Raw genomic sequence first — 15,949 nt, 5'->3', positions numbered from 1 at the left:
TTCAGGTTGAATCAGAGTATTGTCAACCACTACTTCTTTCTCTATAGTCCCCCGAGCCTCAGAGTTGCTCGTTTTCCTTGTGCAATCTGCAGTAAAGTGCCCAAAATATTTACAATTCCCACACATCTTAGGAATCCATCCATATTCTACAGCTATCCTTCGTATGTCATCCTTACCCATTTCTACATCAAAGAATGTTGGGAGTTCTGCAGTACTCTTAACTTTGACACTAACTCTTGCATATTTCAATCTTTTCCTGTGAGCAGTAGCGTCATCCATACTGTCAGGAATCCCAAGACGACTTACCAGGTAGCTCAACCCGTCATCCGTCCATAACTCCTTTGGGACATTATGCAAGTTTACCCATATGGGAATTAATTGCACCAAATTTCTCCTTCTTTCTATGTCTTGAGACCATTTTGATATTACAAAGCATCTTCCTGAAAATGTAGAAAGATCCAGTTTCTAAGACCCTCTTTCTATCCTCACTATTAGAGAACTTAAAGTAAAATAATTCTTCATCTGCAACCATCTCAAAGTTTCATTTTAGTTTCCAGCGTTTTCTCAAGAGGTCCCTCACAGTTAGGAATGGAAGCTGTTTCTCGAGAAAGAATCCTACTACATAATCATACCATTCAGTGATACCTTTCAACACTAAGTCTAACGGTATCTGGGTGATACCATCAACAATTTGAACATCAACTTTCTGTAACGTATTGCTTAAAGGTGAAGTCTTGCCAACTTGAAACAAAGTACTCCAAGGTGATGGACGTGGTTGATCTGAAACCAGTTCTCTCTCCTCGCTGTTGTTGTTATTAGTCTCTCTTGCCTCTGAATGGAGGGGAGGGAAATTTTGATTGTTAACCGAAATGTCCGCCATGTCAAGGATAAGCAAATCAACTAGAGGGGCTTGAATGTTGTTTCCTTTTCAGAACTCTCACTGTAATCAATGAAGGATTTTACCCGGAAAGGAATGAAACAAGATGCTTGAGAAGATAAGAATTCTTCTCCAAGCTAAATTTAACTAAAAGCGGCAAAAAAATTGGTGTATTGGATCACTAGAGCAACTTATGTTACTTCCCTTCCTATCTCCCAATGAGTTATCCCCATGACTAAAAAATCAAAACAGTTTCTGAATCCCCTTCAAATGGAAAACTCAATACAATTAAATCTAAAAGGGCAAAGTTGTTCATCAAGATCCAAAATTAATTTACGAAGAAAACAACTCCATACATATTTCTATTTTCTCGAAAAGAAATTTATAAACAAAAATTACATCAACTTCTTTGATAGCGACACCAACAATTCTGAAATCACCAAATTCAAGTAGGTTTGATCTTGTATTTTCAAATTTAGACTAATTCCATTTTTTAAATCTCTTAAAATAAAAAACTTAGAGTAATCAAGAGATGTTGTGAGGAGGGAGATGTTCAATTTTGAAAAATCAAGGATTTTATTATGAGATGAAAATGGTGGTTTTGTTTAAGGGTTGACTTCCCCTTTTTGTTTCCAGTAAGAGAAAGGTGTGGAGAAAAGATGGTGGAGAAAAAGAGAGAATAAGAATAAGAAGTGGAGATCTTTTACCTTTTGAAGTGGAGATCAATCATGTATCAATGAAGAAGAAGGAAGAGCGAAGAAGAAGTACGACTGTGTTTTTCTTTTATTTCTCTCGGTCTTTTTCTTATTTGTTAAGATGTAGATCAAAATCCTAGCTTTCTCATAGATACTGTTATCAAGGTTTTCCCACGACGATTTTGAGCCTCCACAATACATTATGTTACACCCGCAAACCACAAAAAATCGTACCAAACAGAAAATACACTATCAACTCTCTTATATAGTGTACAAGCTTCCTTATCCAGGGTGCCCAATAGGGCCTTAGGTGTAAAAGTCTATTAAACATATATATCTGACTACTTTAAAGAGAATGGTTTTGTGAACAGTGCCCATTTCCCATTATACCCCCATCTGGTTTCAAATATTACCATCATTGTTTGGTGAATGAAGAGTTTGAACTTTTTGAAGTCGAAATTGTTTGTAGAATCAATTTTTCGTGTTTTAATTATTCGTAGTTTTATCACGAATCATAATTGTGATTGGTGTGTAATTGGTTTTTTCTTCATTATACGCATCTCTAGAACATCTAACCTATCTCGAGTAAATCCAACATCGATGTAATTTGTAGTAGGGACTGACCCGCAAATAACCAAAATATTGTTCTGCGTTTTAATTAATTTTCTGTCCTTATTTAAAAATTGTGCTGATGTGGAGTCTTGAAATCCCTTAAGAGCATTTTCGCCCACTTTTGCAATAATAGATTTAGATGTTGGGATTGCAGAACATGGGATCTCCAAACCTCATCCCTTGATAGTCAACACATACCCAGCCAGCCCCAAGATTTGTGCATTGAACAAGTCCCCAACCACGACGAGCCAAATTAAGTGCGCGTCTCCAAAAGAGTCAAAATCGAATGAAATCTGACCAAAAGAAAAAGTCCAGGGGTATTTTTGGAAAACAAATATTAACTATAAATACTGACCAAAATCGTTAAATCTTCTGTTGTATCGTTTTTAACTGTCAAAACTAGAATGGAGGTGACCGAAGACGGAAATTCCAAGTCGCACTTTCCCGCCTACGAACCAGACCAAGAACTCTACACTATTCCCAGCTCTTCCGGTATGTCGTCATTATTCTCACATTTTTGTTTACTCAAAGTAAAAAAAAAAAAAAAAAACCCTAACCCTAATAAAATAATATTTATTTGCCAGGTTGGTTTACGTGGGACGATATTGACGAAACAGAAAGACAATCCTTAAAAGAGTTTTTCAACTGGAGTTCAATATCGAAAACACCGAAAATTTACAAAGAATATCGAGATTTTATTATTAATAAATACCGAGAAGATCCCAAACGAAGACTGAAATTTACCGAGATAAGAAAGTCGTTGATTGGGGATGTTAGTTTGATATATAAAGTGTATTGTGTTTTGGAGAAATGGGGGTTGATTAATTTTGGTGTTGTGGAGAAGGTAGGGGGTGATAGTTGGAGTGTGGATGAGGAGAGTGATAAGAAAGTTGTTTTTGAGGAAGGGGCACCGAATGGGGTTAGAGTTGTGGCATTTCCGAATAGTTCAAGACCTGTTGTGGGGAGTGGGAATGGGGAAGGGGTGGTGGAGAGTGGGTTGAGATTGCCCCCGTTGGCTTCTTGTAATGATGTGTTTGGTGGTGGTTTGAAAGGATTGAGTTGTGTGAAGTGCGGGGAAGTTTTTGCGTCCAAGAGTGGTGAAGCTAATAAGGTATTACACACTGTTCTTTGTTTTTTTTTATTCCGTAATAATGCTTCTTTTCACGATTTTTATGTTTGTGTTGGAATATGACATGGTTGTGACCGTTTTATTGTATAAATGTAAATTGGTATTTAGACTATTGGTATACTAAAGCACTTATATGTCGTGGTATGTCAGCATTTATTGACTTTTGGTGATGTACGGAGTGCAATTAGATAGTCATCAATGGATATGGATATCAAATGTGGTTTAATTAGTGTGTTTTAAATATTGTTGTGTGTCTCTATATGTGGTGTGTGTGTGTGGGAGCATTTTTGGTTCGTATAATGATTTAGGTATTCTATGCAAGTGTTGTATATTTAGTATTAGGGGTGTGAACAGTTTGGTTATTGTTAGTAAATCATGAAATTTATATATAACCAATATTTGTTTGTGGTTCTGGCTGTAAGACCCATCATAGAAAAGTTATACTTATTTACTTCACCACAAAAAATCGCAAGATACCCATGGCTTCCGTTTCTATCCATTGGTTTTGCAACTTAAGCCTAATTTGATATATGGATTCTTCCTTGAAATGTGAAATCTGGATGGAGGCACAACCCTTTGATATCAAGAATGAATTCTGCACTATCGTGTGTCCCTAGCTCCAATTGCTGTTGGATTCTCTCCAACCAAAGTATTGCGAAGGGAATGATGCTTCACATCTTCCTCTTGGTCTGTGTGAGGGACTGTAGTTCGCCTACATCAACAAAAGTTCACACACAACTCTGGATCCGGGACACCCCCTAGAGATATCGGCAGAATGAAGAAAGTAGTCCCAGAAAGTATAGGACTAGGGATAATGAGTTAGGAGATACCCAATGACTTAGGACCATGGAAAAAGATTAGTAAGATTTCCCAATTGTTTACCACTGAAGCCTCTTTTTCATTCTTAGCACTCTGATCACCTAGAAAGTCCTGAAATAACATAGTAGCTTATTTTCCCTTATGTATTTTCATACAAGCTGACTCGGCCTTTTTTTTTCCACCACCACCTAGTGGTTCGTTCTTATTAGTTGGATACTCCAAAACTTTGCGATGCTTGTTTTTCCAAACTTGAGGTTAATTAATGAAGGTCTTGTTTACTTAAATGCAAAGAGTCATTCTCATATCCACTTTTTTTTAAGACAACTTACTGTGTATACTTATTTCACGTATGCAGAAGGAGAATGCTGTGACGTGTTTAAAATGCTTGAAAAATGGGAATATTGAGGAAAGCAAGTCAGAAAATGATGTCAACTTTAAAGATTCAAAAGATGGTTCTGATAATTGCGAAGTGGATTCCTGGACTGAAACAGAGATTCTACTTCTTTTAGAATCTGTTCTTTTGCATGGAGATGATTGGGACCTTGTTGCTCGAGATGTCAAAACCAAGAAAAGATCTGATTGTATCTCAAAGCTTATTCAATTGCCATTTGGGGAGCTTATGTTGAACACAACCAATGGCAAGGGTGATGGTAGGAAGTCCAACAGCAGCACCATCAACATTGCACAAGGTCAGTCTACTCAGATTGAGCTTCAAGACCTGATTAAAGAGAAAGATCTGTGTCACTACCAAGTTAGTGAGTCTGATCAGAATGGAGATGGTGAGACTGAAGAACCTCCTCTCAAGCGAAGATGCATTGATAGACTTGCAGATGCTAGCGATTCATTGATGAAACAGGTGTGATTATTGCACAGAAACTGTATTCTTAAGAACTTACAGGGTTGTGCTATCATGTTTTTCTCTGCGTTTGTTGCAATGCTGTTTTAAAATGTTAGGCACAGATAGATAAAGATTTGGAAGTTATTGAATGATTTTATTTCCCAAATGCCCATATTATACTGATTTACTTCTTATAGGTATCAATTTTTGTCGATCGAAATGAAAATTATGATATATGTATATATAACCTTGTGCCCTTGATGGTCTGAGTTCCTTCTCTTATTATAACTACAGGGACTATTGTCCTTCAGAAAGGATGAACTTTTGCAATTTATCTGATTTCTTCCTGATGCTTAGAGGATTTTTGCCATACATAAGTATTGAGTGACCTTTTTAAAAAAAAAAAAACTATTAGCATATCCTGAATGTGGCAACTGGTTCTTAAATATCTTTATCTTATATATATTGTCGGTTTTGAATTTAGTGGATTATGCATAACATGAAAATGAAATGCTAAGGGTTTCTCTTTTAGGTTGCCCACTTGTCTACTGTAGTAAGTCCACATGTTGCAGCTGCTGCAGCTAAGGCAGCTATGGCAGCACTGTGCGAAGAAAATCCATATGCCAGGGTGTATTTCGAGGATGTAGGGGACGATATCACTAATGTGCTGGATTCTCCTACTTCAAGTAGTAAAGCCACGAGGTTAGTCCATATGTTGTGGTTTCATAAGGAAATAAATATGTTCTCGTGGATATACCAGTTGGTACTTATTTGTAATTTAACTGTTTTACTAGTTTACTCAATGTGGAAGACTCGGAGATGGTGGAGAGGCACGCACAATCAGGTAAAATATTACTTCGAAGCATTTCCTGCAATGCTATAAATACTATTATAGGAAGACATTTCAAGCTTATCAGAGTGAAAAAGGACATTTGTAAGGTGTTTGATATAAGAGATTGAGTTATGTGAATGGAAGGTGGAAGCAACTCTAATTACGTGTCAATTGAAGAATTAAGGTTCAATTGAACCCTAGATTGAAAAAATAAATAAATAAGGAATCTGGGAAAACCCTAAAACACACTTTTATATTTGGAAATAGTTCTCAACTTTTTTATTTTTTTATTTATTTTTATGATTATAAGCTTATAAAAATTATGACTTTAATTAAATTTGTTTGTGCATATTAGCTGTTTTGTTTTGGTCTTGTTCTTATAGTATCATTGAGAATATGAATAAATATTCTTATAATAAAAAGAAAATGATAGAAATAGTAAAGTAGGTCAGTAGATGTGGCTAGATGTGGCCTGTAGAGAAAAACAGGTTACAATTATGCTATTCAATGTGTTACAATTTTAAACAATCTCTTATTTTCTCTACCATATACTATTGAGTAAGAAGCTTTGAAATTTACAAAGGACCATAAGAGATAGTATATTCAGGTTAGCAAGACAGATTTAAAAAATTACCTAATGGATGAAATAAAGTTTTCCATTTGACAACCCTAGCCCTAGCTTCACCACCACAATCATGACCGCCATTTACCTTAGCCAAAACCACTACTAGGAAGCACGGATACGGATACGCGACACGGATACGACACGACACGGATATGCGGACACGACATTTTTCAAAAATATAGGATACGGATACGTCATGGATACGTTTGAATAATATATATATTTCACCAAATTCAAATTAAAATGGCAATTCTACTTCATAAAATGACCTATTTAAACACATTAAGCAACAACTTTGTATAAGTGTATAACACTGCAAGCAAATGCCAACAAAAAAGTTCAAAACAATACAATGGATTTGTCAATCAAGTTGTCCAACTTCAACTAAGTCATTTTCTACATCTTAATTCACTTCATCTTTATTCTCTTGCATCTCTTCTTATCTTGGATTTTATTTCACTTTTTTTTTTTTTGTTGAAGTTCCAAAAAAAATTTGTGAGATTACTATTCCCGCGTATCCCCCACGTATCGGAAAATAAAAAATTAATTAAAAAATCAGATACTCCAAATTGCGTATCCGACACGTATCCGAGGCGTATCCGGGCGTATCCGTGTCGGATACGTATCGGACACGGATACTTGACCCATATAGAAGTATCCGTGCTTCATAGAACCACTATTTGCACTAACCACATTAGAGTTGTTTTTAGATTATAAATGAATGTAAAACTTTTCTTTTTTGAATTCTCTTGATTTTAACAATTTATCAGAATCCCGCTTTGCTTCTATTGTACAATGTGAATTCTACATAATTATTAAATGAGTAGAAAACAACTTGTCTTATCTAATGATGAGGAAACCAATATGATGTTTGCTTGGGGGTGGACGTGGGGTTAATGACTTGAGTAATGAAGATGGTGGCGGTTGTGGGGCTTAGGTGGGGTTAATTTAGCTATGTCAAGATGGTAAGCACTAGAAGCAAATAGAATAATCAACAACCTTTTACTAGAGTGGCGATTGGAACCGTAGTCCTATAGCCCAGAAAACGCAAGCAACAATGGTTAACAAACAAGCCCCTCCAACGTTCAGACTGCTCAGCAGCACCAAACCACACCACCTCCATACCACCAGTTGTACCACAAGCTAATCAGCCAGAAACTGTAGATATCCATTGCCGGCCAGTTTCGCCTAGTGACCAACGTTCCCTACCAAGGGACACACGTCTCTTTAACTCCAATTACTGGAGGAGATGATAATCACCCCACAACTTCCGCGATTCAGCATTAATTATAGAAACTCCAAAATCAGAATAAAGCTAGCGAAGATGATTAGGAAAGAATTATTGGGTGGATTATGGTGCTCTTTAATATGCTCCAAGGCGATTCAGGGGCACAGTAGCACCCTGTGAGGCTGGTGAGAAAGGCCAGAAGTGATGAACTGTTCATAGTCTGAGCTGTATTACTGGTTGCTGTTAGGCTTTCCGCTTGACATAGTGTCAACTCTGATTTGATGGTGTGGACCCACTGAATGATACCATAGACTGGAATGGCTCCCTGTCCAGGGGGTTGCCTTGGAGTAGATGAAAAAGCATCATCACCCACCCAATGTCTCTTCCCTAATAACCTTGTCCATGTTTTCATTCTGACTTTTAAGCTTCTGTAACTGAAGTTGAATTACTGAAATCGTGGGCTAATAGTTGGAGTTAAATTGACATTGTGTCCTCGAGGGAACACTGGCCACTGGTCGGCGATAGAGATCAGCATCTGCTGGTTGTTTCTCTTGTGGTACAGTTGGTGGTAGTCATGGAGTGGAGGTGGTGGTGTGGTTTGGTGTTGATCTGTAGTCTGGACAACAGGATGGGCCTATTTGTTCATCATTGGTTCTTGCATTTGCTGGCTTGTAGACCTAAAATTTTGATTGCTGTTTGTAGTAGGAGGTTGTTGACTGTCCTGTTTGCTTTTAGTGCTTACCGTCTTAAAAACTTTTACCCAATATTCGTTTTTGGTAACCGATAAAAAAAAAAAAAAAAATCGTCTATGCCAAAATATGTTTGGGCAGAAATCTGCTTCAAGATGCACGTGGTTATTTTGGTAGATTTATTTTCTAAAGGTGTTTAATACTAGAGATTGAGTTCCGTGAATGGAAGGTGGAAGAATTCAGGCAACTTTTAAAACACACTTTTAAATTCGGAATTAGTCATCTTCTCAAATTCAAGTTACTTGTGTTTGCAAACTTATAAAAATGTGATTCTAATCGAGCTTTATTGTACCTATTAGTTTTTGTATAATATCCCTTTAAATAAATGAGCAGTTCTTATAAGAAAATTAACTTATAGCTAGATTACATTGACACTCCGTATCGGACACGGATAAGAATTGTCGGACACGGCAAAATATCAAAATTCGAGATAAATTACATGCAATATGTGTCCGACACGGACACGTGGAAACGTATCTGACACAGATTTTTTTCAAAATATGGCGTGTCCATGTAACCTAGACTTATAGAAATCGTCAAGTAGTTGACTAGACCTTTTGGAGAGAAGGTTGTTGTGACAATAAAGCTTTTAAATATTTATGACAATTTTAAATACTTTTTTTTCTTCACCTGATTAGTATATGACCTTTTATTGATATACGATGAAGTTAGAAGCTTTGAGACCTATGTTAAATGGACACGCCATGTTTTAAAAGTAATCCATGTCGGATACATATCCATGTGTCCGTGTCGGATACGACCCACACATAATGTATGTGATATATCCCAGTTTTTGATATTTCGCTGTGTTAGACACTTTGTAACCGTGTCAAATACGGACACACGTATTCGTGTCAATGTAACTTAGTTTGAGACATACAAAGGGCCATAGAAAAAAAAAGTATATTCAGGTTAGCAAGATACGTATCTATGGATAAAGTTTTCCATGATATGTATCTTTTGTTTAGGGTGTGCATAATCTTGTAACTTAGTATCTTGCTAAGTAGGGATTAATATTTTGAAATTTTAATCATGTGTTGGAATAAATGAATACCTTTTACTATTCAAGAAAAAAAAAAGTTTTCCATGACAAGAAACGTGTTTATTTATTTATACCGATAAGTAAGCAATTATTATATGAAAGGAAATACAAACGCATGAATAGTGGTGGAAAATAAAGTTTTTATCTTTTATTTTCTACTATCCACCTTGTATTAAGATCATCCACCTTTATTTATTTATTTATTATCCTTGTCAGTTAGTAACGACTAACGACTGAGATAGATTACAAGTAGGTTAGAGTTGGCTACTTCATTGTTATCATATATATCTTTGGTTTTTGTGTGAGCGAATAGATGTGTTATGTGTTGCTGTGAAGAGGAGACAGCTTAACACCAATTCATCAATTGTTTATTCACCTATAGGATATGGAGGTGGTTTCTTGCGTCTTTTCAAAGCAATTTGGTATTATCGGGTTCAATTGTGAATGCTCTTAATAATTGGAAGTTTGATAATTTGTCTCCAATTGGGCGTTTTTTGTGAGGGGTTCTGTTTCACACGATATGTTGGGGACTGTGGTGTGAAAGAAATAATAGAGTCTTGAAGATAAAGGGGAGACATTTGATCATGTTCTTTGCAGAGTAAAGGTCATTGTCTGGAATTGGGTTTTTGTTGATCCTGTTATGAGGGAATTTTATTTTGATTATGTTGTGTCTAGGTGGAAGATCTTGTGTTGGCTAATTACTGATGTCATCTTGTGGTTTTAGGTGTTGTGTGATTTTATTAAGTAAAATTTTTGTTTTACCTGGTGAAAAAAAGGTAAAAGAATCCCCACCCCACTTTGGATTTGCTTCTAAGATGTGAATTCTACACATAATAAATAAGTTGAGAAATTTGAACAACTCATTTTATTTAATGATGAGGAAAGCAAGATGATGTTTGCTAGGTGATAGGGGTGGACCCGTGGAGGTGGAGTTAAAGTGGTGGTGGTAATGAAGGTAGTCGTGTGGATTTGGTGGGGTTAATGTAAATGATGGTGTTGATGGACTGGTGGCAGGGTTCTTAGAGGAGGAGGTGGCGATCATAGTGGAATTAAAGATGGTGATGGTGGAAGAGGCATGCGCTTCTCACATGCTTGATTCTATGTTGATGTGGACTCTGATTTGGACATAATATCACCAACTCATTATTGTGGTAACCTTTTTTTACACGTTGAGAAGAAATGCTGGATTAGTGTTCTGTCAAGGAAAAATATTTGGAAATATACTGTCTTTTTTACCACAATTGTATTCTATTGTTTGGATAGATAAAAATACACTGAGGAGAACATGGAACGTCTCTTGGAAACAGTTATTAGGACCAGAAATGACACCCTTACTGCGCTCAACAGTTGATAACGATTTCTGGAGGATAGCTCTCAGTCCATTGAGGGACCTCTTCATTTCCAAAAATTGCTGCATTGCTTGATGTTTACAGATCCCAATCTGTGGCTGCAAGAAAATGGTGCTGTTGGCGTTGTCTTTCTGTTTTCCAAGAACTAATAGTCGTGTAAAAGCTGTTCAAAATGATAAGTACTAGAAGCAAAAAAATAGTTAACAAATTCCTACTTGAGTGGTGATTGAAACAACCCAGCAAAGGCAAGCACAAAGATTGATGAACAAGTCATGCACATCCACCCCCACTGTACTGCCAGTTGTAGAACAAAAGAATCAACCAACAATTGATGATCTCCATCATCAGCCAGTGTCGCCAAATGGCCAACGTTCCCTACGAGGGGCACACGTGTCTCTTTAACTTCAGTTATTAGATGAGGAGTTGGACGAGGAGGTGATAACCAGCCCACAACTTCAGTGATTCATTGTTAGTTACAGAAGCTCAATAATGAGAACAGAAGCTTGCAAAGGCTATTAAGAAAGAGATATTAGGTGGATGATGCTGATGCTCTTTCATCTAATTCCAAGGTGACCGCTGGATACTGTAGCACCTGTGAGGCTGGTGAGAAAGGCCATAACCGATAGACTTTTCATAGACTGAGCTATATGAGTAGCTTGCGGTTTGACTACCCGCCTGATATTGTGTAAAGTGTATGGTTTTGATGGCGTGGATCTGTTAAGTGGCGCCATACCCTGGAATGGCTCCCATGTACCCCTGCGGTTGTCTTGGAGTAGATGAAAAAGCATCATCACGCTCCCGCTGTCTCGTCGCTCGTCGCATTTGCAAGTTATTATTATGATTTTTGAGCTTCTGTAAGTCCTTGAATTGCAGTAGCTGTGTGAAGATAGTCACCTCTTAAAAATTGGAGTTAAAGTGACATCTGTGTGCTCTTAGAGAGAACATTAAGTCATTAACCGTTGGTGGACTCTAGCTGATAATGGAGATCATCATCTGCTGGTTGATTATTGTGTGGTGCAATTGGTTGCAATGGTGGTAGTTGTCGTGTGGTTTGGTGCTGATTTGTATTCTGAACAATGGGATGGGCTCGTTTGTTCATCATTGGTGTAGACTTAAATTTTGCATTTACTGATTTGTCGACCTAAAGTTTGGAATACTTTCTGTAGTTGGAGATTGTTGACAATTCTATTTGCTTTTAGTGTTTACCGCCTTGAACAACTTTTACACAAATGTATTATCTTGGTAAAATTGACGGATGGCGCCAAAGTATGTTCTGCAGTAATCTGATACAATACTCACGAGGGTAATTTGGTAGAGGAAAGGAGAAAGGAAAGGAGAATAGATGGCTTTTGGGAGATGAGACCTAAGAGATCTGTTTATGGATCAACCCACAACGTGGCTCAACACTGACGAGACGTTTGATTTCATAAGAGTTGAAGTAGAGTCTTCAAAGACAAGGAACAAAATTTCACTTTTGATGAATGTTTCGAGGAGCACCGAAAAAGAAACTTTCATGAAACTTTTATGAAATTTTCAGATAATATTGAAAAATCAAACAAAACTGTAAATGAACTGTCACTTATACCGATGGCCACTAGAAATGAAATTTCATAAAACTTTTGGAAATTTAGTTCCTTGTTTAAACAGGTAATCTCCATGATATTATAAAAGGTAAGATACTTCTGTTCCATCTATATCTTATTGAGTATTTAATTGAATTGAACCCTATACCTAGACATTTAATAAGTGAGCCACTTACATTAAGTTAACTAGCTTACATAATTTCATTCAAGTATTCGATTTAAGGGTTAAAGTGTTAACCAATTAATAAGTGAACCACTTACGTTAAGTTATCTAGCTTAGATAATTTCATTCAAGTATTCGATTTAAGGGTTAAAGGGTTTGGGATTCTGTAGACGACCCCACACACACACACAAAACTACTTTTGTTGTGTTAACCAATGGGTTTGGGATTCTTAGGATATTGAGAAAATAATTTATTGGTATTATTTGTGATAGGATCAGATAGGATATATTTTCAGATTCGTTTCTACTTGAATAGATTTTGGGGTTAAGGCAGACCCCTACCTGTATCATTAAAACATAGGAATTTACATGCCTTCTCTAAGAGTATAGTCATTGGAGGAAGGTTTGACATACATCACATCACTTTGAAAGGCTTCGAGCCTGACACAAGTGAATCTTCAAAGCATAACATTACAATAGAAGTACATCACAACTACTTAATTTTGCAAATTGTTTAACCAAGGCTGGGTGATCTTTCAAAATGTGCTTTTGGGTTTTCTCAAAGTCTCGGAAGATGCTGCAACAATGGATGCAAACAAATGTCAATCCCATTGAGTCATCCCAAACCTCCTTAATGTAGCCATCAAGATGCGTAACCTTTCTTGCCATAGATGAAGCTTTTTTCATTATAGCGATGGTAGGATCATCAATACCACCAAGAGAACGTTGTTTCTACTTCCTAGTTTTCTTTGGTTTCACAGCAGTCCTCCATTCGCCGCCATGAATCGAGGGTGTTGTTGCCATATTTTCATAGCCAACCTCAACATATTGAGAAATAATGCCTTCAACTTTGTTAGTTGTATCCGGAATAATGTAGTCTTTGAAGACACTCTCAATCTCTTTCTCATTACTATCCTCTTCATTAATGGCATATGGGTATTCATCTTCACTTGTATCCACAAGAGCTTCATACATATGATGGTGCTTGTTAACAAGAACAGGTGGACTTTCAAGGAGATTAGCTTCGGTTTCTACAACAATTACACAGTCTTCAAGTATAGTAGCAGATGGTTGGACGTCAACATCAGTTATATCATTAGCAAGAGCAGCAAATCTGTTACCTTGGTTACTTACAATTGTAGTTGATGGCCTACCCTGAGATCCATGTGCAGGCAACGAGTTGCTTCCACTGTCAATCACGCGTTGACTAAGGAGTTGTTGGGGTGTACTAGAACTAATCACGATGTTAGATAGTTTAACACTGCCAGTGTCTTCTGCGCTCTTAGTTTCCTTCCTCTTCCACTGTTGGACATACCTCTTCTTACCATTCATACATTTTCTTTTGTAATAGTATTGTTCTTTGGTTTCGATTTTGGTAATTGTCTTTCACAATCAGCCTTGTTATGGCCAAATATTTGACAATCTATGCAAATTAAAGGCTTCCAAGTAAACTCTAGAGGAATAAAATTAACTTTGTTAGTGCTCACTTTTATTTTCAAAGATGACGGGAGATCCTTTTCAGCTGAAATCTCAATGCAAACTCTTGCAAAAGAGAGCATTTGTTTCCCTTTTGTTGTTTTATCCATAAAAAGAGGTTTACCCATAGTACTAGCAAGCAAGCTCAGGCCTTTCTTGTTCCATAGTTGTTTTGGTACATTGAAAAATTTAATCCATATAGGTACATTTTGGATTGAGCCCCGATTGTCTTCGACAAACATCAAGTACATCATCAGAGGTGGGTTTGATGTAGCATAGCTCTTCACTTCCCGCAGTTGGTGGTGGGGTTTTAAGGAGGGAGCTCTATGTTCTTTGCTCGGGAGATTCTTGTTTGAAGAGCTTGGGAAGGGATATGAGAAGGTTGAAGGTGGGAATTTGATACTGGTGGTTGGGCAGAAGGGGCTGGGTGAGAAATGGTAATTGGGTTAGGGTTTTGAGGAGAGAAGGGGTCAGGATTTGGGTTAGGGTTTTGAAGAGGGAGGGAGGCGGGGGTTCTGGAGCGGCTTCCATTCCCACGGTTTTTTTCCCTAACTGGGTACTTTTGAAGAGCTTGGGAATGGATAAGCTTAGATTCGTTTCTACTTTCTAAGCTTATCCATTGTATTTTTCTATTTAAATCCTTTTAGTTGATGGAAAAAAATAATAGCAATAACTATTACATGATAATTGATATCCTACAATGTAAATATTATTATCCCACACGTTATTCATCTGATACTCAATTATTGAACCAGTGTTTCTCAATGTATCATATACTTCAACACCTAGATCATCTTCACAGAAAATCAGCTCGCTTGAACATTTCTAGCCTTAAAACTGTTGTGCATCTATATGATTTATCATTTATCTAACACTCCAACCTTGAGTTTCCAATCTTCCAGAATCAGCTCGTTTGAACATTAGCAATATTAAATTAGAGAATTTTTTTTGCATGGATGATATCCATTATGGGAGAGTATATCCACAAAAGTCGCCCATTAACACTTCTCCAGTGGGTCCACAATGCATGTGTCGTTTCTGTGTCACGCTCAAGAAAATATTTCTATATGAATTAGAGAATATAAAATTGTATTTGTTGATAATGAGAATATCAAATTTCCCATTTCGAGATTAGTTAGTTACCTTCCATTCCTATATTAGGCAATTGCACTTGTGATATATTAGGACTTGTTCCAATTTTGCTACTAAATAACGACATGCTCTTTTCTCATATAGAATCGCAGGTGGGTGATGCGGAGAAAAATCCGATAGCACTAACATTACGAATTAAAACAGCAATTGGAACAGCGTTTGGGGCAGCTGCTGCTCATGCCAAGTTATTGGCAGATCAGGAAGACAGAGAGATTGAACATCTAGTGGCAACTGTGATCGAGACACAGGTGTGTCTTGTGTTCTCTCTCTCTTCATTCCTCTTGTTTATGAAATGATTCTATCTTGAACATAGATAATTCAGACCTGATGATCCTGCTTAAAAGCTTGCTCATTCGATTACTGTACCTCATATACTCCTTCAGTGCTGGATTACCAGGTTAAGCACTCTTGCTACCTATCTAATTTGTTTTTTCTTGCATTATTAGTTGAGAAAGATTCAATGCAAAATCAAGCATTTTGAAGAGCTGCAGCTGATAATGGAGAATGAGTACACTCAAATTCAGGAACTCAAAGAGTCTCTTCTAGTAGATCGGGTTGATGTCTTACGGCGAGTTTTCAGTGCTGGTATTGCAAGATGGAGGGATCATCATTCTTCTGTGAAACTTACATAGGTAGTAGTGTATTTTGATGTAAATGTTTGCTCTCCCGTTAATTTGTTGTCTTATTGTCGAAGGAAATATAAAGGAAAATTAGTATGACAAGTTTTGTCTCCGATGGCTGTTATTTTTTCTGTATGGCATAATGGGAGGTTCATGATCA

At 37.0% G+C, this 15,949-nt stretch overlaps 1 protein-coding gene across 1 annotated transcript; it reads left to right on the top strand.

Moving 5' to 3' along the window:
* Window positions 1-2,519: 2,519 nt before the first annotated feature.
* SWI3A (SWITCH/sucrose nonfermenting 3A) lies at window positions 2,520-15,949 on the top strand. The gene is made up of 7 exons (XM_086586524.1): window positions 2,520-2,676; window positions 2,769-3,295; window positions 4,488-4,988; window positions 5,503-5,672; window positions 5,765-5,814; window positions 15,254-15,417; window positions 15,616-15,949. The coding sequence occupies exons 1-7, from the start codon at window positions 2,589-2,591 to the stop codon at window positions 15,799-15,801; spliced, it is 1,686 nt and encodes a 561-aa protein (XP_086442650.1). The 5' UTR covers window positions 2,520-2,588; the 3' UTR covers window positions 15,802-15,949.

The sequence above is a fragment of the Coptis chinensis genome, chromosome 2 (genome assembly GCF_015680905.1).
Source record: "Coptis chinensis isolate HL-2020 chromosome 2, ASM1568090v1, whole genome shotgun sequence".
Lineage (NCBI taxonomy): Eukaryota > Viridiplantae > Streptophyta > Magnoliopsida > Ranunculales > Ranunculaceae > Coptis > Coptis chinensis.
Note: the sequence above shows the minus strand (reverse complement) of the source record. Positions and strands in the feature narration are given on the sequence as shown.